Below are 27,486 nucleotides of genomic sequence, written 5' to 3'. Positions count from 1 at the left end.
ACTACACCTTGTTTACATTCTACTAATTCGATCAAAATTATCTGTTACTCATTTCAGACATTTTCCGGTCAGTTCTCGGTTTCGGACACAAGACTACGTGAGACAATATAGACTAGAAAATGGAACTTGACATTTCTCACGTTATGAGGTGGTTCTTCTTGTATTTCACTACCTTAGGATCATTTTTACCCAATCATGTATCCACCAAAAGTCTACCCCTCTATTCTTATGATAATTCTATGCTTGTTCTCCTTCATCCGTTTGATCCGAAACTCCTAAAACCATTTGATGCTCTAGCTGAATATTCTCGGGTTTCAGTGTACGAGATGCTTAGGTACTTAGATCAGAAGAGGTTAAGTGGTAATCCATTGTATAACAACTCTGCATGCGTCGTCGATGTGACCTCGATTGTTTATGGAATCATTCGATCAGACAAGGAGGCAGTGAAATGTAGGCATATGTGTTTGATTTTATTTCCTCCGAAGGGTTGGATGCTGCAGGCAAGATTGTTCCTGGTGTATCTGGTGGTGGTATCAACTGGGTGGGAAGCATGGAATTGTGTCGAAATATCACAGATTTCAGCTACGGTTTATCACAGCATGTTCAAGGAAAGTATTGCTCTGCATATGTGAAACTTCCTTCAGCGGAAGATCTTCCTGAAAAAGTGGTATGTTTTTCTCGTTATATTTTCTTATATCAGTCATTCGAACTGAATTATGGAGTGTGCATTCCTCATTCTTGTACGAAGGATGACTTGATTTGGCTACTAGATATGGGTTTGTCAATTTTTAATCATGATTGTATAGTGCTTTCCAAGGTAAATTTATCCATAGATAAGTCCACAAGCTTCTGTCATGCAGATTTTGGAGAACTACCTAAAGACGGTTGGTTTTGGGTAGCAATGTGAGTTATTAAACTGTATTTCTTATTTCAACCAGCAATATGCAACAAACACCAACACTGACTCCTCTTGGTTGATTGTTTTGACCACTTTTCACTTATCACTGATTTATCTGACCAAATAAGTTTCTCATTATTTCCGTGCATTTTTTGAAGAACTATCACCGTTAATATTTTACTGATGGTGCTTTTTACTAGTTATTGTCCATAAATACTTGTTGTTCAAAATATCCCACTTCGACATTTTGAATTCTGTTATTAGACTTTTATAGAGTTCTCGAGTTATATTCAAATGAAAACTTACATTGATATTCGGAAATATTTGAATCAATACGCTAACTAAGAATTATCAGAATTTTTCAATTTATGTCAGATAGAATTCGGTTAGCACAACTTAAAGTATTGTTTTGCGATCTCACATTAAATGCTGAACACTGTGCAAAAGAATCATCGCTGCATACAAATATCACACCTATATAAGGAGAAACTCATCACTTTTATTTTTCATGAGAAAATGTCCGTGTTTATTGATGATTTCACAGTCAGTCACTTCAGTTCTGCATAGTTGCGTAAGACAAAAAAAAATCTATGACATTGTCGATTTATTGAAGTCGAAGTTTATTGTTTGCCACCCTGTCGGCTGACAGTATTTGATGATGTCAAATCTAACATTTGTGTTTACTGTTTGTTTTGTTTAGTGTATATCTAACCCATTTATTTAGGGCTTAAGTTAGATTTTAACATTTTGTGGCAAACAAATTAATTGTCTTTCTATTCTCTTTAGGTCTTTGCTAGTTGTTATGATCTTTCTTCTGATAAGTGGAACAGTTGTGGATTTAGTCCTGTGGTGTAGATTAAATTATCGTATTTGTGAATTTTCGTACGACAGACTGATAAATGTCAGTATGCCAACAGAAGCATCTACTACCAGTGAAGCTATCGTTAATTGTGGAGGGACCACTGAGGAAGAAAACACAATTGGACAGACTACATCTGCCCATCTTAGCACAGATAAGCTATCATATTTTGAACATCGAGCAAGTAAGAGAATTCGCCACTTTTTAAGATATTATTTGTAGTACTGAGTTTTCCAGTCATTTTCCACCGATAAATAAATATACTTCTTATCAAACGTCTTTCTAATTGACCAATTTGGAGTAGGCGAGCGAAATTTCTGCCGCACAATTATATGGCTATAGTGTAATATATCTTTCATTATTCTACTTAGTGTGCAAAGTTTGTCAGTATGCGAAGAGTAGACTAATTCAAGTGGCGGACACTTTTTTTAAAAGCTAAAATAGACATTTCGTAATCCGGAAAGTTAGGTTTGGAGTTTGTAACCGAGTGATACAAGTCTATCTCTCGAGACCGTAAATTATCGTTTACCCATGATTGTGTCATTTTAACGTGTTTTGACAAGAACAAGGGCCTATCTTAGTTGGTTTATAGTTCGCTTCTAATGTGGTCGACCATAGTGTTTAGTCACTCAGCAAATACAGTAAAAGTCTCCAGGTTATGTTCGTACCTTGGAGAATAAGTTAATATATTTATATTAAAAAAATTGTTACTTCGGTATTGAGGTTTATTTACTTCTAAACCATGAGTTCTCATAAGACCCTATTTTCCAAGTCATTTTTGTACTAGACAAACAAAGTATATGTGTTTAGTTTATGAAATAATTATCGTTTGTGATTACTGTTTATGACACTTCAGTGATCTTACAAAAACGTTTTTCAACTATTAAATCCGTTTTATCCCTGTCGTTGTAACAGATATTACATGATATCTTGTTTGATTGCACCCTAACTACTTTATTACGAGTTTTATTTATTTAAGCAGCGACATTTTACCAACCTTTTTGTCTTTATTCATTACTCAAAAGATATTTTGTCAAATACAAATCCATGTATTAAATACATTGCGAATTATTCCGTTCCTTATAACACGTGGCATCTTTGGCACTCCAAGCCAAATCAAGTTCCAAATAAGTCAGGTCAGCACTGCAGTCATCCCTTATTGTGCTTGGATGGGATCCGATTTTTAACCATGAATTGGATAATTTATGGACATTGTATAGCATTCAGCATGTTTGTTGCGAGTAAGTTAGCAGTTTTACTGCGAGGATGAAATTCTACCACTATTTATAGATCTTTCTTAACTGTCTGTTAATCAACTAATCATATATGACTTCTAACTGCCAACTAATGTCATTTAGACATTTAAAACAAATTTACGCATAAAACATTTTCTTTTGAGTCCATTTGGTTTAAGGAATGTTTTCACTTGAAGTCTACGTCTACATTTATTTGATTTACGTAAGTAACATAACATGGACTGATTCAGTTTCTCTTAGAATAAACCCTTGTAAGCACAGGGGTATATGTCTGCTGCGACGTGACACGATGAATAATTTCGTGAAGATTATGTTTAGTGGTACTGTCAACCAATATCAAAGTCAGAATCTTCAATATGAACGTCAAGACAGTTCTGCTGTACAGAGCTGAAACGTGGGGAGTTACTACAGCCATCGTCAAAAATGTACAAGTATTTATAAAAATTTAGTAACACAAGATACTCAACGTTTGTTGACCGGATACCATCAGCAACAGCTTACTAAGAAAGAGAATAAACCAAGTTTCAGATGAGGAGGGAATTAAGAAAAGACGTTGAAATTGGACAGGACATGTATTGAGGAAATCATCAAACTGCATCACTAAACAAGTGCTAACTTGCAATCTTGAAGGGAAACGGAAAGGATGAAGAACACATTGATTCGAAAGTTGGAAGCATAAATGGAAAGGATGAATAGAATCTGAAAATGATTGTCCAGGACAAGATTGGATGAAGAATGGTGGTGAGCAGTTTATGCTGCTGTACGAGGGGTAGCAGGCGTAAGTAGGTAAGTATATATGTTTAGTGGTACAGAAACACCTATAGACAGTTTTAGCTCATTTACTATATGGAGTTTGTACTTCAAAATACAATAAGATAATATGCCAGTTCATATTTTCATATTAATATCTTTAAAAGGTATTTATAGGTCTATTCGACTTTAGAGTAATGTAATATCTTTGTGCATTGATTTCACTACACCTTGATTTTTTCCTACACATTTTGAGTTTCCTGAACGATCTCTTTCAGATAACCTGCTACTTTTCTCACAAATTCATCAGCCAAAATGGACCTATCAAGTAATAATTAGTGCAACTCTAGCTGTGGATACATTCTTCTTCATGTCGTACGTCTACATAATCCGTTTTCTATTCATGTTTGACAGAAATGTTGTCTTTGTTTTAATAACGATAATTACAATAATAAAATTTTCTTCACCTAATTACTCACACTGTCATTGTAAGCATTAATAACTGATATTTACCGGCTTATCTTAATTTTTTATTTTGTCCAGCAGTATTGAGACTAAGTAAAAGCTGACTTTAAAGATTTTATGCATACTGTCTTCCTTTAAAAGGACAGTGAATCTCTGACATGCCTACTTATAGCTACATATACTGAGCAGTAGATTGTTTCGATTATGATACTCCGCCACGCACTAGGTTCGCCATGACGGAAAGGAGTCGAATCTTGAGGAAAATAAGTTATTTCCCCTGACATTTTGGATCCAAGTGTAGTTACGTGTATTTGAAATTGAAGAGCATATTATTTAATCACGATGCCAAAGCGATTCTAGATCATTCACAATTGAGAGAAATTTTCCTTCCTTAATGGTGTTTTGTACTGTAACTAGTTATAGTAAATATCGCCTAACTCCAATTGTGCAATCCAAATGTTTTCATTGAGGTGAGCCATATCATACGTTTTAACAACAGCCGAAATTGTCATTTATCTTCCCAAGTATATTGCATCTTTATGGACCATCAAGGATAAAGTTAATCTTATATGTTCTCCACCGTCCAAGTACAATTTGAAAAACACTTTCATACTGATGAGAAAAGAATGGTTACAAAGTGAATAGAGCAAACTACCTGGCGATGAGTCATTCTAAAAGAATTCCATGAATACAAAAAATGCTCACTGACTTGGAGAAGAGATTACAAATACGCAACATTTTAGTATGCTATCTCCATCACTAGTCGAAATTAGTCTAACGCCTAAATAAGTAGTATTTACAAAAATGTAATTGCGATTTGCCATTTTTAGGATGTAATCAAACACGGGTGTTGATCATAGTGAGTATGAACACTTTTGACCTTTAAATTGACTTCATTATCATAACCAAACTACTCTCCAGTTCTCCGTCTAACTAGAAAGCATATGATTTGGTGAATCTATGTGTTATTATGATATTCAATATAAGTTTAAATCAAATCACCAGATGAAATTAAAATAAATACCCAGTAACAGTCGGATTTTAATCTACATTCCGCTCTTTCAATCGTTTCTGCTGTCTCACTCAGTTACAAGATCTTTTCCCATTCAATTACCACATACATCTGATACCAGTTTCACATTAAATGGTTTTCTGCCAGTAGAATATGAGATAATGAGTTATTTTAAATCTTAATTGTTTCTAAGAAAACGTTTTTAGGCTTACGGTTTTGTATTCACCTTTGAATTAAACCCTCATAAGTTTATTCATTAAATTATGAATACTTACAATCGTTTGGCCTGTTTGGATCAAATGAAAGTTTTCATCCTGATGTGTACTGGAACGCTAAAATCTAAAGATGTATGGTGATTATCTGATGATATTTAACTGCATCTGGCAACTGGATTACACATATTTTTTGAGCATATGAGCGTATAATCCGTAATTGGTATCTACAGAATGTATAAAAGTTATTGACACAAGAAAAATTTTACTTCATATTTCTTTCTAGAAAATTACAACTACAGTTAATGATCCCATTGATTGCATTACTGAAGAATAATCCTTCATTTTTCAAACTGCATTTTGTAGTAAAGACTTTACTTGATACTGCTTAAATGAGATTAAGAGTACACTTTAGTGAGATATTAAACTAGCAATATCTTTGTGTTTGCAAAGCGCATATATTCAGCGGTAAATAAATTGAAAGTAAAATTGTTGCTTACACCATTATTATAGTAAAAACTGGCTATAAAACTCTTGAAATAAGGGTGTGAAATTTTTGTCCATCTCTTCCATGGTTGCCTACTCGATAGTAGCTTTGAGATTTTTCACGCGCTTTTATCTTATCACAGTTTAAAACAAACAATTTTAGTCTTGTTTACGATTTGTTCCTGTGCATAACATAGTCCTATGTCGATATATTTTACCTTATATTTAGAAGTTTATTATCTACCTATCTCACCATTCCAAAACTTCGACGAATTCCCAGTTGGAAACATTGGATAAAATTTTGGTGGAGTTTCGTATTTCATCGTATTTTACGGTAAGTGTAATCCAAATTGATGGTCATTCACCAATCGACTATTTCTACAGACATTCAGTGTAGTTCACTGGAATGATAAGCATCAGTGATTTTGTTTTTCATTAATTCTGTATAAACAATGGAAGTTGTTGACTTGATTTTACGCGAACTGGATTGAGTACATTTCTGACTGACGAACTGTTGGTAAAATATGTTCACGCAAACCACTATTGTTCGAAACCAATATGTCATGTGATTTGTACGGAACTTATGCGTAGATCCATTTGTTTTAATCCGGTTAAGCCTGTTAATTAGCCCATAAGTGATCAACATTTGAATGAATAGATTGGTTGCAAATATAAAGAGAACGACCATAGATTGTCATGTTTTAACTAAATTTTTGTTAGGAATAATGAGTTTGATGAATTTTAAAGAATCTTTCCCAGAACAATAAAACTAAATGGGTAAAATGTTATTGAGAAATGAATGTGTTGTATTGAGCAAACTAACGTTTTGTTTAGTTATAGATTGCCCAAGACTCACTATAGTTTTGCAATGAAGTTTTGGCAAGTTTCATTTATGATTGTCTACACTCTACAGATGTTCCGTGTCATTTCATGCACATGTATTCTTTAGAGTGCTTATCATCTTTTCACATATAACCTAAGGTATTGTAGAAAGTGTTGCATGAAAACCTAAAGATCGAAGTGTATTTCACTCATATTCTTCATAATTATAAAAAAAATAAGTTTGCAAGTTGGTGTGGATGAACCCTGTGGGAGGTGAGAATACTAATGAACAAATCTTTGCGTTCAGTAGACAAGATGTGTAGTTCATGATTTCCTATGATGCTACTCTGTTTTATGTGGACGTTTTTCAACGAAAGTTTCCAAACTTGTTTCAAAAGTGTTCTGTTGGCTTGACTGGATAGTCTATTTGTTACTGTTTGATATTATAGGTTTATGAAATGGTATTGATAATTAAAATGGATGATAGTTAACTGCGACAGAATTGAAACAAGCATTAATGATTTGTTCACGTAGATGTTTTGAGGTGAAATAAATCATTCCATCACTTGTGTATTGAAAAACGTTTTGCACAATTAACCTTAAAGCTAATTAATCCTATCAACAACGTGTTCTAATCCGCTGAGTGTGGTTATTGATCATGGGTGTATTGAAAAGTTATCCTGCTTAGAGAAGATTAGTTTAAGCACCAAATGTAACATGTATGGTTGGATTGGAGTTGGATAATAATAATTTGTACATGTAGCTGATTGTATTTTGTGTGACATTGAATAATGTAGGTATTGTGGTTAACTTCAATAATTTGTATTTCATGGAAGTCTAAAAACATCGATCACACTTGGAATCACAGAAACGTAATGCAATCTTGGTCATTGATATCTGTGCCTAGAATGAAATCTCAATTGTAATTTGAGAGGAGAAGCTCTTGATTTGAAATGAATGTCTACGAGATAATCTTTTATCTGCATTAGTATGTATATTTGTATATGGCTTTAGTCATTCATATCCGTGACAGGAACATGTAACCATAGATTGAAATAAGCTCACGTCTCTGTTCTCAATATCTAGTTTTCTGAAGCAAATGGCAAGCAGACAGGATTCAGAGTAGAACTGCGAATTCTTCCAATTTCTTAACTGATCAGTCAGAATCCAAAGAGTGATGGATATATTTTGAGACAAATCGGTTCGGACCAGGGACACAGGAAAGAATGGTGAATGACTGACAGTTTTCAGACTGCTAGTTTTAGCGAACCAAACTTGATATAAATGTTTGATAAGCAACAACTGTCAGGGTTCAATCCATCATTTGAAATTGTGGCATTCATTAGCAATAACGAATTATGAACAGTGAAAATTCAGGTGAATAGTTAGGGTGTTTGTGTCATGCGTTTGCGATTTATCTGGGATTATTGGTAGGTTTTGCAGTTACTTGAAGTCAACGGGTTTCAGTTTGATGCGTTATTGAGGTTGAAAGTTAACTTTTTATTCAACTGAGGACTGGAGATGTTGCTCCTCAAGAACTTCATTTCAGCGACTCAATTCGTGCAGTGAAGGTTTACTCTTTTGCTCGGTTTTTGTTGCGTTATCTTTATTTCTATCAATAACATTACTGCATTATAAACATCCTGAGAATCTTAGCTTTATCATAACTTTGTGAATAGTGATCGACATCTAGGACATTTGAATAACTACTGATCTTTTAATAATCCCCGAATAATAGGTGTCTATCTGTACTATAATCGTCTTGGATTCTATTACACTGTTCATAGGATTGGTTGGTCAACATACATAGATAATGTATGTAACTTCATAATATTGTAAAACAGAGATCTGTTTTTTTCAATATTTGAAGTTGCAAGAAAAAGTCCTGTTTGAAGTGTAAGTGTAAGTAGTTTACGACTAGTGATCATCTGAATATCTATCTATAGAGTGATTCGACAATTTTAAATACAACTAAATTTAGTTCGTAATGAAAGGTACCAAAGAATAAACTGTGAATCGACTACTTTTTAATGCTTTAGGTATTTTATAAAAACTTCTGGATAAAAGTATGAGAATAAATCATTTTGATAATATATAGCCTTTGCATATTTCATCAATCAAATAGTTTAAACAGTACATGTATTTTAATGGGATCATGTATCAAATCACATGAGATTTCAACGTTGAATAATTTTCATGTGATATGATAATTAGAATTAGAATAGAAATCTGAATGTTTATCATAATTATTGTTATTATCTTTATTGATAATATTCTGTACTTGTAAAATTTCCAAATGACGTTACAGTCATCTATCAATTAATTCTGGTTTTTTAATTGAATTATGGCGAACGTCGTTTGCTTTAGCAGATAGACATCTAGAAGTTAATTCAGATGATAATTTCTTACATTGTTGCATACTGTTCTTAGCTTCCATTCGCAGTTGATATAACTTCTCCCGGAATGTTGTGTGTTGTATATTAGTCTTGACGATGTCACAGATATTCGCTGATGCTTATATATATATATATATATATATATATATATTATTATTATTATTATTATTATTATTATTATTATTATTATTATTATTATTATTGTTATTATTATTATTATTATTATTATTATTATTATTATTATTATTTTTATTATTAATTATAAAATTGTGCTGATGAAAACACATAATATGTTAAGCCAATATTTGTTTCTCATAAATAGGCTGAAATTAAGGATTATCAGAAACGAAATATAGTGAGCTGTTTCACGGAACACCGATTTAAACCAGCTACATCCGTTTTACTCTTTTTATTATTTTCTCACTTGCCTCTTTTTGTGTGCTACATCATATTACTTACTAATACCTAGTAGTGTGACCTCAACCATTTTCAGAATGTAGATTTGTGATTGTAATAATTTTAATAGTTGAACTCATGAGTCGATCTAAGCTAGATCAACATTGAAAATCTAGCAGCACGGGTCAACCGTTCCGTCCAATCATGGGATTACTTAGCAACGGGCACCCGCGATCCCGAACGCAGGACTTGAACTGAGAACCTCCGGTCTAACGCACGGACGCTTAACCTCAAGACCACTGAGCAGGCAACCAACGGTGTTAATTTTTAAGGAGTCCCATACTAGGAAAAAACTGCCATCCAGTGCTTACAGCTTTAAAATGGTGGTCTAGCTTAAATGGACTCATGAATCCAAATATTTCAACCATTTTATTGATATACAGTAGAACTACGCACGCCTGTTACTCCCAATGGAGCATAGGCCGCCGATCAGCATCCTCCAACCCACTCTGTCCTAGGCCTTCCTTTCTAGTTCGATTCAGTTGCTGTTCATTTTTCTCATGTCTGTCTCCATTTCTCGAAGTAATGTGTTCTTTGGTCTTCCTCTCCTCCTCTACCATTGAGGATTCCATGTGGGGGCTTGTTTTGTGACACAGTTGGGTGATTTCCTCAATGTGTGTCCTATCCACCTCCAGAGCTTCTTCCTGATTTCTTCCTCCGCTGAGATTTTGTTTGTTCTCTCTCACAGTAAGTTGTTGCTGATAGTGTCTGGCCAACGGATCGGAAGTATTTTGCGTAGACAACTGTTAATAAACACTTGTATCTTGTGGATGATGGCTTTCGTAGTTCTCCAAGTTTCCACCCCATACAGTTGAACTGTTTTGACATTTCTATTGAAAATCCTGACCTTGGTGTTGGTTGACAGTTGTTTTGAGTTCCAGATGTTCCTCAGTTGTAAATATGCTGCTCTTGCTTTACCGATCCGCGCTTTCGCATCCGCTCAGATCCACATGTTCATCAATGTTGCTGCCCAAATATGTAAAGGTTTTTACATCTTCCAAATCTTCTCCGTCAATTGTGATTGGATTGGTGCATTCTGTGTTGTGTCGGAGAATCTTGCTTTTCCCTTTGTGTATATTGAGACCTACTGTTGATGAGGCTGTTGCTTCACTGTTCGTCCTCTCCTGAATTTGTTGTTGCATGTGCTATAGAAGAGTCAGATCATCTACGAAGTCTAGATCTTCCACTATATCCCGTACTTCCCCCAGATTTTGACATCTTCATTATCCAGTCGATCACCAGGAGAGAGAGAAAGGGTGAAAGTAAGCAACCTTGCCTGACACCGGTCTTTACTTCGAACGAGTCTGTCAGTTGTCCTCCATGCACGATTTCGCAGTTGGATCCATCATAAGAATTCTGTATGATATTGACTATCTTCTGAGGCACACCGTAGTGTCGAAGAAGCCTTCATAGTGTTTTTCCGTCCACGCTACCAAATGCTTCCTCGTAGTCAATGAAGTTGGTATAGAGTGATAAATTCTATTCATTTAATTGTCCCACAATAATCCATAGAGTTGCGATTTGGTTCGTACACGATCTATCCTTACGGAATCCAGCCTGTTGATTTCGAAGTTGGGCGTTTACGAAGTCCTTCATTCTGTTTAACAATACCCTGTTGAAGGCTTTTCCTGGTATTGAGAAAAGAGTGATGCCCCTGTAGTTTTCACACTTGCTGAGATCGCTTTTCTTTTGTATTTTGACCAGAAGTCCTTCTTTCCAGTCTGTTGGTTCTTATTCTTCATCCCAAATCTTGCTGACGAGAATGTGGAGTATATTTGCAGTTGCCGCTACATCTGCTTTCAGTGCTTCTGCTGGAATGTTGTCTTGTCGTGCTGCTTTGCCTCTCTTGATTTGTCCGATGGCCATGCTGATCTCGTCAATTGTTGGTGGGCCAACATTGATTAGGAGGTTCGTGGGTGCTGCTTCGATGTTGAGTGGGTTTAGTGCAGCTTGTCGATTCAAGAGTTCTTTGAAGTGTTCTACCCACCTGTTTCGTTGTTCTTTAATATTGGTGATTATCTTGCCCTCCTTGCTTTTCACCGGTCATTCTGGTTTACAATAATTTCCAGCGAGTTTTTTTGCTGTGTTATACATTTGCCTTATGTTTCCTTCTCTTGCAACCTTTTCCACCGTCATTGCTAAATCCTCTACATATTTACGTTTGTCAGTTCTGATACTCCTCTTCATTTGTTTGTTTAATTCTGTGTATTTAGCTTTTGCCTTGGCTTTTTCTGCTCTTGTTCGGCCGGTATTGATTGCTACCTTATTGTCCATCCTTTCTTGAATCTTATCCAGTGTATCAACAGTGAACCATTCCTTGTGATGTTGCTTTTTGTGGCCCAGAACCTCATGGCATGTTGAAGTGGTTCCCTCTATGATCCCTTTCCAGTTGCTCTCCATAGTAGTTCCCTCTTCATTGAGTAGATCATGAAAGGCCTGGAACTTATTGCTGAGGACTATCTTGAATCCGTTGAGTTTGTCAGTATCCCGAAGAAAGGCCGTATTGAACTTTTATGATATTGTCCGCCCCATTATCCAGTGCTTCTTGAGTTTCAATTTCATTTTGACGACCAGCAAGTGATGATCTGATGCTATATCAGCTCCTCTCTTGGTTCTCACGTCTTCCATCGTCCTCCTGAACGTTTTGTTAATCCAGATATGGTCGATTTGGTTTTGCGTAGTGTGATCCGGTGAAGTCCATGTGGTATTGTGAATGCGTTTATGTGGGAATATAGTGCCGTCTATGACCAGTTTGTTGAAGGCACATAGGTTTGCAAATCTCTCACCATTTTCGTTCATTTCTCTCAGTCCGTGTCGTCCCATGATGTCTTCATATCCGGTGTTATCCATTCCAACCTTGGCATCTAGGCCTCCCATCAGAATGTTCAAGTTCTTTGTTGGGCACTTCCCGACGATTGACTGCAGCCTATTGTACAATTGATCTTTGACGTCTTCATTGTAGTCGTTAGTAGGCGAATAGCATTGATTGACATTCATTGTAATACCCTCTTTCTTTGTTTTGAAGGAGGCTTTGATGAGATTCCCATCCTATCAGTGTATTTTGTGCTTGTTTGTATGACATCAATGCAACTATCTGTGTATGTGGGGTATTTTCTTCTTCATGTCCGGAGTATAACAGAAGCTCCCCTGAAGCTAGTCGTTGTTGTTCTACTTGCGTCCAACCTGTTTCACTGATCCCAAGCACCTCCACTTTGTATCTCCTCATTTCTGCAGCAATTTGGAAGGCTCTCCCGGTGTCCCACATTGTACGAACATTCCATGTACCTAAATAAATGGTCGCTTTGGTTGTCAGAAGGTGCATCGGCCTCGTAACTTCCGAAGGAATTCGGCTTTCAACATGAGGCGTCATGGCTCTTCTAAATGAAGATCTTCTGACTCCCAGGGCAGATTTTAAATGGTTTGAATGTTTTTTTCTGATTAGCGTTTTTTAGCGAGTTAGATTTCTACGGGATGGGGTAGCTAACCTCATGCCCAACCCTCCTCCTTTATCCGGGTTTTGGACCGGCAGTAGCCCCTGGAGGGTCTCCAGGCGAGGTTATGCAGTAGAATGCGTGTCAATTATTTGCTATGAGAAATTAGTTGTCTCAATTATTTATACTTTTATTTAGATATCGTAGTCAATTGACTACTTATAACAATATTTATATCATCCTTTTACTCTAGATAATTTCCACATTCAGTATTTTCTTAGATTTTGTTTATTTCCGGTTGGTTGTCTAACTTTTAGAAATAGAATCAAGTTTGTCTGTTAATTATTACTAAAAAAACTGTCTGATGAAACTTTATTAAATAATTTAGTCTAATCACTGTTCATTTATTTGAAGAAGAAAACCTCTTCAGACGGACCGATTAAAACTTAAAGAATGATGTGTTTACCCTGAATCACATCCGTTTGAAGTAGCTTGATAGCTAGATTATATTTTTTAGACTATCAATGTATTGTGTCAGTTTATTTTAATAATTTTCAACCTATTATTCACTTGTAGGTATCATTACCAAAGTTTAACCTGATAATTTCGAATAAATTGAGCATTAGGTAGATTGTTATAAATAAATAATATATTTGTAATATCCCAGTGAGTTGGATAAACTTGGATTAATTTCGATTTGGTTATTTATTCTCTGAAGAAGTGACTTACACTGAGTCACGAAACGTCAGAAAATCTAATCGTTAGGATATTACAAATATATTATTTATCTGTTATTCATATGTTTGATTCATTAACATGTAACTTACTTATTCTGGCTATTGATCTCTTCTTTTGGTTTAGCTGCATTATATTTTTGTACTGTCGTTATTAACTGGTTACTAGTGTTACGAATGAAACAAATACATGATTCGATGATGAATAATATTTCATGGTCAATTTAACTAATTTGTTAATTTTGCGAATTCTATAGACAATTCAAACTACTGATTAACTACTAGTTCAATTCATTCAAAATTATTAATTGACCATTCATTTAAGACGACATGTAATTTACCATCATTACTGTTTTTATAATGATCATTATAATTATGACTATTATTATAACTTTGTTCCTGGACTTCGTTTAACTAGTTAATGTAGAATAAATCAGTGTACCTGTAGAGTTTCGTTTTCTTAATTACATTGACAAAGGCAGACTCTTCACCTCTACAATCAACAACATTTATCAGTATTTTGCAGCAACAAACAGGACAAATTAGTCTTGTTTCGAGACATAAACATAGCGTTTATATTCTGGTGAATTTTCAACTGAAGGGTTGGATGAGATAATCGATTTTATTAAAGTTAAGCTTGTTTCATTTTTATCGAAAACTATTTTGCAATTCCTTTAATTTAAAGCCTCTGAGAAAGTAGTATGTTTCGTTTGAAGTAAAATCTCTACAATAATTATTATTAGTATAACAAATATCTTGTATTCTTTTAAATTTCAGTTTAACTCCAGCTTATCTTTTAGTCTTGATACTGTATACTGGATTATTTAATCATGCTTATGTCGGTCCAATGTATCCTCAAACTCCCAATTTGATGGATATAAAATTTTGTCGTGATCATTGGTGGATAACATATTTAAATAATTTTTTCTATGCGGATGAAATAGTAAGTGACTGACAAGCTGTTCTATGAAACCTCTGTTTCATTTATCATTGTAACATGATTCTTTCAAAGTTCATTATAGATGAACATTAAACAGAACTAAATCAAGGAGGATATTAAGTGCAGAATACGACAAATTTATCGTACTTCATTACTTTCAGTTCTGCTACACCAATCATCATCATAAACCTGTTTTGGTAATCTCGCTTGATATTCTGCAAATCAAAGCTGGGTAGAAATAATTCGCTTACATTTAGTTTATTCTTCATACATAGAATGGAAAATTATAACAAACAAGGAGACGGCAAAAACGAAAATAGTTGAATGATGTTTCTACAGTGTTTGTCCATAATATTCACTCTGAATTATATGTGGACTTTGTCGTGTAGAGACAAAACACTCTTACAACTAAAACTAAATGATGTTTCTTAAATAAACGAACCTGTATTAGGAAGCGACCTTGTAGGTGGTGAATGTTCAATGGAATCAACGTTGAAATTATTTCTCCGAGTGTCTGAAATCTCCGTAGATTGAAAGTGCATTATTCACTCTTCTTGGATAAAAGATGTATGAATCTGTTTGATTTTAGTGCTTTATCATTGCTACAGACATCATCTTCTTCGACACTATAAACTTAACTGGGAATCAGTGAAAACGTCTCATAATAAACGCTATGTATTTCCATGACTGGATGAAGTGAAAACGATTATCAGTGACTGGTTCGAAGCACAACTACAAAATTTAGTGAATCCAAGCTTATGATATTATTGAATAACTCTGATTATAATATGAAAATTGGTTATGGTATATCATAAAAGGGTCACGGAACTGCTAAATTTTAGAAAATGAATCTTCACAGGAACTGAAAGAAATGGTACTTCAAATGGATACCGACTATATAATATTTGTAATAAAATATAATAATCGCAATGAGTGCGAACACCAAATATTCTGATGTTTTGTGACTCAGTGTAAGTCACTTCTCACAATAAATAACTAAACAAAGTGCTCCAATCTTCACTATTCTTCTATACTACGTTAAATTAACCCGAGGAGTTTAAATAGTAAAAGAGAATTAGGCAAAACTATACATTACAATCAATCAACCAAAAACATGTCTGACCAAGTCAACGTAATGTCGACCCGGTTAAGATGATTTCTATAACTCCACATGTTAGTACATTTTTTGTGATGTTTGTTTAGTTAGAATGTGACATTCGTAATATGAAAGGATAAAGTTGAATTAGTGTAATAATTATGTAAGATGTACATGAAGTTAGACATTGTAACTCGGATAGATAGTCCAAGTCAGATGGATAGTAAGGCCTTTTTTCTTCCTATTCATTTTTCTTTATATCTACTTAGTGTACAATTGTCACCTATATTTCTGACTGTTTAATTATTTCCACTCTACCACCCTTCTCTAACCCGTTGATCAAAACGCGACCTTCTCTTGATATTTGACATCTCGAATGAGTTTATGACGCCATCTATTCTATTATTCTATAGATCTATGTTTGGCCGAAATTACTAGCAATGTATTGTGTTTTACTTTTTAAACTAATCGGGTTAATTTAACATAGTATGGAGGAATAGTGGAGATTGAAGCACTTTGTTTAGTTATTTATTGTGAGAAGAAGTGACTTACACCGAGTCACAAAACATCAGAATATTTGGTGTTTGCACTCATCGTGATGTTATAAACAGTACATTTTATTGGGAATCCACAGAATGTTCAGTGTATTTGAAACGGTCAAGTCAACTTTTGGTAATGATGCCAATTGATTGTTTGTTGTTTATTGTTAAAATGCACTACTTCTGTACATAGTTATTCATATAATAGTTGGAAATGTGAAAAAGTCATTTCTTCCTAGACATTAAATACACAAGTTAAAGTATTTTAATAGTTGAATTGATGAGTTGGTTTGAGCCAGACCACCATTGAAAGTCTGAATGCTCTATTCGATATCTTTCACGCTTACATGCTTACCTCGTGATTTATTTTCGTGAAAATTCTTCATTTTTCAGTGCATGGGATGGTCATGGTATTTGTCAAATGAAATTCAATTTTCAATTGTGTTATCTCCAATTTTCTTATGTTTAGTAGCATGGTAAGAAAGCTGTGACAGTTTAATTGAATAACTCTGATATTGTTGTATAAATTATAATGAGTGAACTTGTATGAAGGAAGGTGTTACTTAATATTTATTAACATTGATTTGAATTGAAAATATTTTGATAAAAGGCGAGTTATTTTCGGTTGAAACACCAAATTCCTTGAGAGTAAATATTCATTAATACTATGTTCCTGTCGACAAATATGTCCAAAACTGCGTAGTGAGTTAAATCAGATACCACTGTGGAGAAATGAATTGTTGTTGTTGTTGTGAAGCCTGTTATCTCTTTTGTAGTAGCATAGGTCGCCCAAATTGATTCTACACCGAATTCTGTTCTGAGCAAAGTCTCACAGTTGTTTACAGTTGCTATTTATTCTCTTGATTGTCGACACAGTGTGTGCTTTGGTCTTACTCTTTTCCTTTTGCCTTCAGAATTCTAAGTTAGCGCTAGTCTCGTGATGAAGTTTGATGATTTCCGAAAATTGTGTCTTATCCACTTCCTCATCTTTTGGTAATTTCGTCTTCATCTGAAAGCTGATTTATTCCCTTTTAGAGTAGGTTGTTGCTGATGATATCCGGCCAACGGACCTTGAGTATCTTACGTAGACAATTGTTTATGAATAATTGTACTGTTTTGATGATAATTGTAGTAGTTGTTGAAGTTTCTGCTCCGAAAAATTGAGCTATCGTGATATTCGTATTGAAGATTCAGACTTCGATGTCGTTTGACAGTTTTTTGAGATTCATAAATTTTCTTACTTGTAGTGATGCGATCCTTGCTTTGCTAATCCTTGCCTTTACATCTGTATCAGATCCTACTTGTTTATCAGTGATATCGTCCAGGTGCTTTAAAGCTTCTACCTCTTCCAAAGCTTCGCCATCAATTATGATTGGATTGATGTGCTTCGTGTTGTATATGAGGATTCCGCGTTTTCCTTTGTGTATGTTCAGGCCTACTGCTGCAGAGGCTGCTGCTACACTGGCTATCTCCGCCCACATTTGTTGATGTATGCAATAGCAGAGCTATCATCTGAGATGTTCAATGCTTTTAGTTGCATCCAGCCTTTTCTGACACCGGTCCTCACTTGAAATGCATCTGTCAGCTGTCCTCCATGCACGACTTTGCACTGTAGCCCGTCATATGAATTCCAGATGATGTCGATAATTTTTTCAGGTACAGCATAGTATTGAGGAAGTTTCCATAAGGTTCTCCTGTTCACTCTGTCAAGTGCTTTCTCATAGTCAAGGAAGTTGATGTATGGGGACGAGTTCCATGCGATTGATTGTTTGACAATGATCATAATTCACTGTTTAAAATAATTGAGGGTTCTAATCAGCAGACTTATACAGGGAATTGGAAAATCTCTGTCTCTCTAACAAATAATTGTTGGTTACAATATAATTTACTTGTTTGTTGTTGATGTGGTTACGCTGTCTAAGACTTGAATTTCAGTTTTCTGAAATTTATACTTAAACTTTTATATTCCAGTTGATTCCTGAACATTCAGTTGTGCTACAAAAATATTTTCTGCACAGATGAGTTGAATTCAGTCAATGTTTTTGTAGACTAGGTGCTTATTCAAGATGTTTTCTAGTTATAAGTTTATTATTCTAGCTTATTCTTAGCTGTCTAAATGTCTAGAGAAAATCAAGCTAGTTGTCAAATTAATTTATATTCTAAACGCTTTAAAATCTTCAAAACTTCGTGGAAAGTCATACTGGACAAATAAAATCTAATGTTTATATTCTTGAATAGATTGAAGTCAGATTATTTATGCGTTTGAGATTCTGGAAACAAACGTGGTAAAGTGAATCAAATTATTAAGAAGCCCCATTACGTGTAGAAATTAAACGTAATTTTTGGAATTAAGTTTCAAGTTTCTGTCTAATCTGCAGTTCTTATTGGATGCAGTTTTTACCAAATTTCACGCATTAATTATGACTAGCCTTTTTGTTTCATATACTATATTGTCGTATTTTTACATATATGGCTTGCCCTGAATAATGTTTAGGAATGAAACCATCGGTGTACTGTTTGGTTTTGGACTTGTAATTTCTAGTATCGCGTCCACATTTGGTATATCTTATTCGAATGATTATTTACCTGGTGCGCTATCACTGTAAGTTGTTGAATGTTATAAATCACATACTCAACTACTCGGGATACCACTAAGTTTGTATAAACGTGTACAAATTGAAAATCACTATTCTACAAAAATATCTGTACGATTTTATTGAGTAAGCTTCATTATACTGACTAATAGATGACAATATCAAATAATCACTTTCAAATACTGATAGCATCACAACTATCGATCGTAGATGGAAAGTAAATTGATTTCAGCTGGATAGAGCACTGATCACGATCTTGGCAGTAACTCTAATCAAATGTTTGAGTCTACGACTTATTTCAGTCACTTGCAAAAATAATTCGAAAACTATTGAACTGGAAACGATTTGAAAAATATCTGCTACAATTCTTTAATTCTCTGAAATTTGGGGCGAACCTGAACATATTGATAAAATAAAAACAGATAGGTTAACTTGTTCATCAAATAATTAGTTATAAGATACGTTTCAGACGTGTGAGCTAGTACCATTGCATGGGCGTGCAAACCGAAATACGAGTGGCAGGACACGAACGTAGGATTTTGTGTCGGAATTGCGGTCGCCTAAACTACCCAGCCATCGCTTGATGAAATCAAGTGAATCCAATGCTTCGTTGTAAAAACGAAACGTGCAGTAGAGAAGACATTGTACGACGTTAGGTAGTTCGATCAATCAGTTGGACTCTCGTGTATCTGAAACTTTCATGGAAGTTATCACTCTTGATCAAAGCGTATCTCCAACGATGAGTCGGTACTTGGCAACCTACTCAATAGAATTCGATAAGCAGCAGAGACTAGACAATCATGAAGTTGGTTGGTTTTCAGTGATGAGTCAGTTCACAACTTAGATCATTAAGGAGACATTACTGGGAGTAGGAAGTAGTTTTGATTTTGTTAAAAGTTATCAGTATCAGATGTCTGTCGTACTGTCACAACACAAAAGCATTTCTGCGATTGGTAATACTCAAAACGATTGGAGAATACGTGAATTTGATGAACAACCGATTTTGTAGTTACATCGTATTCAATCCAACTAGTATGTGATTTATAAAAGTAATGTAGATGTGTGGAGTTTTTTAGTAGTAGACCAGTGGGAGATGTCAGGTTGTATTTGATAGTTCGTAAAGTTGTAAAACAAGGTAGCTCTAAAGAATATAGATTAAAATCAATTGACATAAGCTACCGGTTGTGATGTAGTTACATTGAATACTGAAGGGGCTACTGTTGAGAAAATTAAGTAACATCATTGTTTATTTCGAAGTTGGTGAACGAATCCTGTATGCTCATTCGGTTGCAGATGTAGATGTTGTCATCTCTCAAATAATCATGAATACTTTTCTTCGAGTGAAGTAGCTAGAATATATCAAAACTAGAAAATTCTGGCTTATTAAACTGCACTCAAATAAGGTCATTTTGAATATTGAAGTAATATTGATAAAAAAAGTCTTGAGATAACATAAGTCAACTTTTTTGTTTAGTCTATGATATCTGCTTCTGATTGTTTTATCTAGCTCATCATTCACAACTATTTACGTAAAACCGTATACACGTTGGAGTACATATGCTATTGGCCTTTTATGCGGCTGGTTCCTAGAAAAACACATCAATATTTTGAATGTAAGTTCTTAAACTAAATGAGATTGATGGATTCAACCATTTGTGTTTACAACTTCTGTCAATCATTTAATGTGTGTTAGTTTATTTAAATTAACCTTTATCGGAAGGAGTGTTGTGTTTTACAGGGATATATCACTATCACTCTTTTAACTGAAACTATCTCAAACAGTCTATTAATTATAAGTTTGTTAATTGCTCAATCTGCTTGATTTATCTTCATTTTGACTGAGTTATAAATACATTACTTAACGGGAAAGATCAATAGATGTTATGGATTACACAACTTCAAGTCTTGAGCAAAATGTTTAGTAGTTGTGGTGTGTGGTTAACACCGTATTTAAGGATATTTATTTCATTCTACTTGGATTTCGTTAGTTAGATTTATATGCATTTCACTATTGATATTTATTGCTAAACACTGTCCCGAAATATTACAATGCTTACAACTATAGTCATTAGGTAGATTTCGATTTGAGATGAACGGATATCATTATAGAGACTGATGAAATGTAGTTCTGCGAATCAACGATGAGTGATTAAAATACCTTACACATGAAATATGTAGCAATTCAGGAAGTTTTAGACTTGACCAGTCATTGGAATTTATCATTGAGTTTAATTGCTGTACGATTTAGGTTCTCTTTCATTTTAGGTTATTTGCTCTGTGTAAATTTTTCATAGGTATTTACAGATTAAGTATACACTTAAATGTATATCACAGACTGACTTCAACTACTATTAAACTTTTCATCTGTGTTCATCAAATATTCGTTCATAGTTCGAATTTCGGGTCTTTTGGTTGTTTGCCAATCATTAATCTTCAGAACACTAAGTTGATATCCAGTATATTAGGTCTTTCTTATTACAATCAATTTGTCTATTGAATCCTGTGGAAAATTTACTGGCTCAACAAATCAACACTAAAATTGAAAATTGATATGTGGACGAGAATGATAATGATTGGTTGTTTGCATAGTCAGACATGTAGATTGTCTGACTGGTGTCAGATGAGTTATTTATTCCCCTATCCTTATTATTATTATTACTCACTTATTATTGATTGTTCATTGTTGTTGGATTGTGTCAGGTTTTGGTGTGGAAATATATTTACGTTGTGGTCAGGCTAATCACTTGTTGTTGATTTGAGTTGTGTTGACGTCCTGTAGAATAGACACTGGGAGGGGATCTAGTGTCGATATTCGTCTAAAGTAAATTAACGTCCCATATGTGCATACATGTGTAAACGTGGAAACCCAGCCATTATAACATTAGATGAAGTAAAACACAAGTGTTATAACAAAAATAATCAATATACATTTTTTATAATCTAACATATAAATGAATGTATCGGTTTTGAAAGGATATTGGTTGATTATCTGTAATGTTGAAGATGATAATATTCTATTACCTGATCTCATTCAATAACTTGTAGTTAATAACATATATGACATTAGACTATTGTGTTGAAGCAGAAATTGAAAGGAAGTTTATTATGTTTACTATGTTTTCATTATTTACTACAATCTATATAAATTAACAAAAGACTATGGGTTTTCAGCTATTAATTAATTTATATGCTCACTAATAAAAAAGTTTCAGTTTGAAAATGAATACCATTGCATTATTTATGCATCACTACATTGATAATCAATCATATAAGAACTCATACTTTTGTTTGTATATACATAGTAAACTGTGGATATTACTGACAAAAGAGATTTGAAGCCGAGACCTTCGGCCTCAGGCATGAATACACAACCTGTAGACCACTAAGCTGTCATAACGAATGGCCACTCAGAGTTGAAATATTAGGTTTCAATAGGTTAAGAGTCTTTAACTTATAAAGACTAACGTCATTTTTATTAGATTCTTTGTACGTTTACAAAAACATATCGCTGTACGAATACTTCCCATCTCGTTTCAGTAGACATTTTAACGTTTATCAATATAGACTTATTGGTATTCTTACATAGATCAAACAAACAAAAATTGCCTAGTATATACCGACTTGATTGTCTATCTTAACGATATTTCATTCTATTTTTAGAATGTGAATACAAAAACGAAGGTTTTGATTGGTGTGATTAGTGTATGCCTGTCATCCATATTCTGTGTATCTACTGTCTACGGATTGTATGGACTACTAAGTGGAAAGGTCGGACCATTCACAACGTTTGGAGCTGCAACTTATACAGCATTCCATCGACCTATTTTTATTCTCGGTATTGCAATCGTTGTATCGATGTGTGCTCTTGGTTGTGGTGGTAAGTCAGAGTGTGAATTATACCATATGATTCTATATTACTCATCGTTTCTCAACTCAGTGTTCTAAAACATAGAATGTTTAGATAAAGCTTCACTAAGATGTCCACATCTGGTTGAGAATACCTGGTGTTCTGGTCCGACAGTTTACATTGTTAGCACACTGATGACCTAATTTGTAAGAAATCGTGATAAATAACATTGATGTGATTGAATTTATATTTCAAATTAGGTGTGCTCTAATCATTGAGTATCATGAAATCAGTAAGAGACGAATCGGTAGGTCTGATTGTAAGCCTTCACTGGATGTTTCAATGTCAAGACTTGTTGCAAACGTCTAGAAGAGCTGTGCTGAAGAGCATAGATGTTTGTTATTGAAGAACGTAAAGGACAGTAAGATGAACTTTTCTGAATTATTCTATGTTAATTGGACATGCTTTAGTAAAGTATTTGGTGTGGTTAGTATTTTACATCTACTGTTTTTGTGATGTACTTTTACATGTACTCTTTCAGTGAGCAGAAAACGTGAGACTATATGAACCAGATGAAATAATCCGATATTACTCTCATATTTCATAAAGTTTGACTTCATGACAAATATACTGTGTCACATTAGTTTGGACGAATCTAAATTCCTTTTTCTACCATTCCATGCTTACACAGGTCCAATTCGCTGGATTCTCACATTGTCTGTATTCCGTGTTCCTTCACGGTTGACATATACAGCTTATCTTGTACATCCGATAGTGGTTCTATTCATCGCTTTAGGAAGTCAGAACCCAATACTGCTGGATGACCTGCATTTGGTGAGTCCTGTTCTGAGTTATAAAACGTAATTGAATGTTGTGAACAGGATTTATCAAGTATTCTATAATTCAGTCTGGTTACTGATACATCTTTATAACAACTGACTAGCTTGAGTTTTGAACTGTAACAATTTAATGTTATCTTGAATAGTTTAGTTTTGAAGCAGAGATTTATTTGAGATACTGCAGGAAATTGATCAGAACCTTTTATCGTGATACTCAGCATCACCTTCTAATGACCAGCATCTTGCATTGATAGTCATTACACACATTTAAGTTAACAACCCACATATTTGATATTTTTATGGCAATTCTCATGGTTAGTCTGACGGAATTGATTCTGCAGTTAATTTGTCAAACAGACATTACTGATCTCTTATGTTCTATAAAATAAATCACAACTCGTAACATTTCCACCCTCTGAAGTTTGCGGTCCAATTAATTATGGGGAATTGAATATATTGGAAGAGATGTTTGTCATAACAATTTACTAAGAATCGAACTGTGAACTGTTAAAGTCAACAAACGAAGTTCTTATTGTTTTGTTTGACTTAAGGTGAATTGGTGTAAACGGTGGATGTTGGTCACTGTCGATCTTTGTAAATCACCGATCGATCACATATTTGCATTTATTTCTTAAATGAATCACTTCACAAAGTACTTTCGAGTGGAACAAATTGCACCAGAAAAGCCTGTGTTTTTATAGTTCACACTCAATTTACATGTGGTGTTGGTCGAATAAAGTGTAATATTTTCTCCTGTATTTCCTGTCGAATTATTATGACAACATTGTTATATGACATGATACTTGACATCTATCTACCTTCGTAAATGCATATTCAAAGTGGTAGTTTAGGAACTAATTAATGTTGAGACTGTGTGTTCTCAATAATCTTCCATCATTATGTGGAACACGTTTTATAGTATTTGAATGCCAAGTAGGCATTTGAACATGTTAGTGAATTTCTCTTAAATCATAATCAGTCGATTTCACTGTTGTGGTTCTACAAACACTGAGTTTCGTTGAATATTCGGAGTAGATTTTGATGATCAAACCGAAATTATCCAACTGAATCATGATCTGTTCTCATTTAATATATTTCGGTAGTGAATAACGATAGAGTATAGAGTGATTACTCTATGTTCAAGCATGTCGACTTACGTTTTTATTCACTGAATTTTCAATCAAATCTCACGATTATATCATTAAATGTATTAACTAATTTCTTGTTTTTCATCCACAAATGTTCAAACAGTTTTCAAACTTCGGAGACTGTTGTAATAAGGTAGATAAACAGAAAATAGGTGTGGAACAATATTTTGTTGTTTCGATTGCAATGTGACAATGCAAACAACCTGGAAATATATGGATGCATACATATACATTCATGTTATATCCTAGCGAAGATTACATTACGAGTAACTTCTGAGACCTGTTAATGAACTCATATTATCTGTATATTCTTATGGTAGAACTATTCAGTAGTTAGATAGTCCATATCTATATTCTCCTTATTCTAAGCTTCGTTTTGACCCATAGATTAGTATTGTATGATTTATTGTTCTTAAGCTATGTTCAGATTGTTGATTATCGTCTCCCACGTTCAAAGCCACTATTTGGCTTTATTGTGTATGAATGTTATTTCTTATTTTATGTTGCGTTGCGGTCTGTTTGTTTGGTATATAAACCCAGTATGTCTGAAATAAATGATTCGCATAGTGCAGGCTGTTGTTGGCATTCTGGAATCAGCTGGACGGGGTAGGCGTGCAACGGACCAATAGGACGCTAGGATGATCAGACCGGTCGGACGTGATTGGTTTAGTACAGTATAAGAGCAAATGAGTCGTATTTTGATTGGCGACTAGATTACGTGATAACTAGCGTGCCATACCAAAAAGACACAACAATTCAAACCATCAATGCAAACATGAATATTTATATGTTTATACGGTTTAGTACAAATACAACTGACTGTTTTAATCTCTCTCCTTCCAGATAGTTATGTTCTTTGCCGTTCTACCAATTACTTATTGCTTGGCATACTTGGTCACACTGGTAACTGAGTCACCAGTGTTAGCTATGACACATAGTTCTGGAGGGAAAAAGCCTTTGTCATCAGAAAGTCCCATGTAAACGAAAGCAATTGATCATGAGTAAAATCTAGTCAAATCAGTTTTCACTCCTTGTCTTTCTTGAAGTTATCAATTTGTTGTATACTATTGTAAAGCTATGGAATTTCGCTTAGTAGTTTTTTCATTATTTTTGTATCCATGCTAAATGAAATTTAAAAAATTGCTTTTTTGTTTGAATAAGATAGTAAATTATTTTTTAATATTATCTAGTAATTTTGAAATTGATCCTTATAATTTCACGGAAACAGTTTTCTTCTAATTGTATTTTAGTTTTGCTTTATATAGATTTTATTTAGTTTTATATTTGAAGAATTGTGATGTAATAGTTTTGTTAGATTATGCTTAAATGATGTATGGTTAGATTTCTTTGGAATCATAATATAAATATGATTTACTGACTATACTTTAGATTTTCTATTCTCATTGTCCCAAGCACTAAGGAAAATGTTTTTACACACTTTTCCTTTTGTTCTCCTCAAATCAGTCGTCCAACAATATTGATAGTTTAGAGAAGAATTTTACTGGTTATTATTATTTTTTATTAGTACGGGGACTTGTGGAGATTGTAGTATTTTCACAGTTAAAATCATGAGGTGATGTAAGCGAAACCACCATTAGAAACCTGAAAATGAAAGTCAATAATTTGTATGATGCTAAACATAGTGATTACAGTAAGATTGAGTAATCCCACTATTGCTATCTACTTCCAATTCATGTTGTTTTCAATATAGTTTCCATCATGAGGAGCCCTCAGTAATACAGTAAGAAATTTCGAGTAGGTGGAATTTTCAACAGTTGAGATCATGAGTCAATTGAAGCTAGACCACAATGGAAAAACCTGGGGCACTGGACGGCCGTTTTGTCCTATTGCGGGACTACTCAGCAGCGCGCATCCACGTCATTTGTGATTCTTAGTTCCACCGGAATCGGAAACCGTGCTTTAAGCGTGTGTGCTGTAGAATTGATCGTAAAGCTTCCAAAAAAACCCAGTGATTCCCAAAGAAGAAGGTAAGAGTAATAATTTTTTAAGGCTGTTTCCCTCAGCAGCTTCATCAAAATGCAGATAAGTAGCATTTATGTTTTCCAAGGAGATAGATGAATATTGGACTTCAATCTGTGGAAACGTGGAAACCATAAGCATGAATGCAATGCGTTGTCATAATAGTTATTCGGTGAGGAAGCCAACGTAATAGGAGTTCGAGTCCTTCAGGCCTCTACTAATTCCAGCACTGCTGCATTTAACATGTTGCATTAAGTATACACCTCATTTTGTAAGCGTCTGTGTCCACAGCATGTATTTAATTCATGAAGCATTTTCTCAAGCAAGCGTCTCAGATAAACAATGTCATTATGTAAATAAATAAAACGAAGGAAATTATGAAAAGCCTTGAACTCATATATTTTCGCTCAGAGGATGTCATGGGTATAAACCAGATAAAGGTAATGAGTTGTAATATTATTTATTCACAATCAAGAGTCAATGGAACCTGATGAATCGTTGATATTTTCTGTTTACAACAAAAAATGAATGCTTATTTCTTCAAATTGTTGCACTCTCCATGAATTTCGTGACAATACCGATTTGTTTAGCCTTTGCCATTCAAAAAGCCTTTGTAATGGTTAGTTAGTTCCCGTATTCCTGCAAACGAACAACAGGTAGCAGAAGCCTTGTGAGGGTCGGAACAGAAGTATTTTATTTCAATAAATTCGGAATAAATAAGTGACA

General features: G+C 34.3%; 1 protein-coding gene across 2 annotated transcripts; it reads left to right on the top strand.

The window, feature by feature from the left end:
• On the top strand, positions 1-26,497 carry MS3_00002050 (uncharacterized protein). Of its 2 annotated transcripts, XM_051209606.1 has the most exons (17): positions 1-450; positions 486-667; positions 701-776; positions 807-903; positions 1,685-1,941; positions 2,783-2,998; positions 3,048-3,215; positions 3,254-3,799; positions 4,042-4,138; positions 6,168-6,272; positions 14,555-14,720; positions 16,746-16,828; positions 18,847-18,954; positions 20,454-20,559; positions 22,607-22,823; positions 23,485-23,627; positions 25,624-26,497. In XM_051209606.1, exons 1-7 carry the CDS (start codon positions 120-122, stop codon positions 3,056-3,058), a joined length of 1,170 nt encoding a protein of 389 aa, XP_051073088.1. In that variant the 5' UTR covers positions 1-119; the 3' UTR covers positions 3,059-3,215; positions 3,254-3,799; positions 4,042-4,138; positions 6,168-6,272; positions 14,555-14,720; positions 16,746-16,828; positions 18,847-18,954; positions 20,454-20,559; positions 22,607-22,823; positions 23,485-23,627; positions 25,624-26,497. The 2 variants fall into 2 exon arrangements, with proteins under 2 accessions (XP_051073088.1, XP_051073087.1); XM_051209605.1 differs by lacking the exons at positions 3,048-3,215; positions 3,254-3,799.
• The last annotated feature ends 989 nt before the right edge of the window (positions 26,498-27,486 follow it).

This window comes from Schistosoma haematobium, chromosome 1, assembly GCF_000699445.3.
Source record: "Schistosoma haematobium chromosome 1, whole genome shotgun sequence".
Classification (NCBI taxonomy): Eukaryota; Metazoa; Platyhelminthes; class Trematoda; order Strigeidida; family Schistosomatidae; genus Schistosoma; species Schistosoma haematobium.
The sequence above is the reverse complement of the archived record's forward strand: the minus strand, read 5'-3'. Positions and strand labels throughout refer to the sequence as shown.

What these genes read in the sequence shown, in the direction of transcription:
- MS3_00002050 (XM_051209605.1), top strand. Translation starts at nt 120, where the DNA reads ATGGAACTTGACATTTCTCACGTTATGAGGTGGTTCTTCTTGTATTTC. An exon ending in ATATTTTGAACATCGAGCAA is followed by an intron (nt 1,942 to 2,782) that starts GTAAGAGAATTC and finishes ATTACTCAAAAG; the next exon opens with ATATTTTGTCAAATACAAAT. An exon ending in GATACATTCTTCTTCATGTC is followed by an intron (nt 4,139 to 6,167) that starts GTACGTCTACAT and finishes CCTTATATTTAG; the next exon opens with AAGTTTATTATCTACCTATC.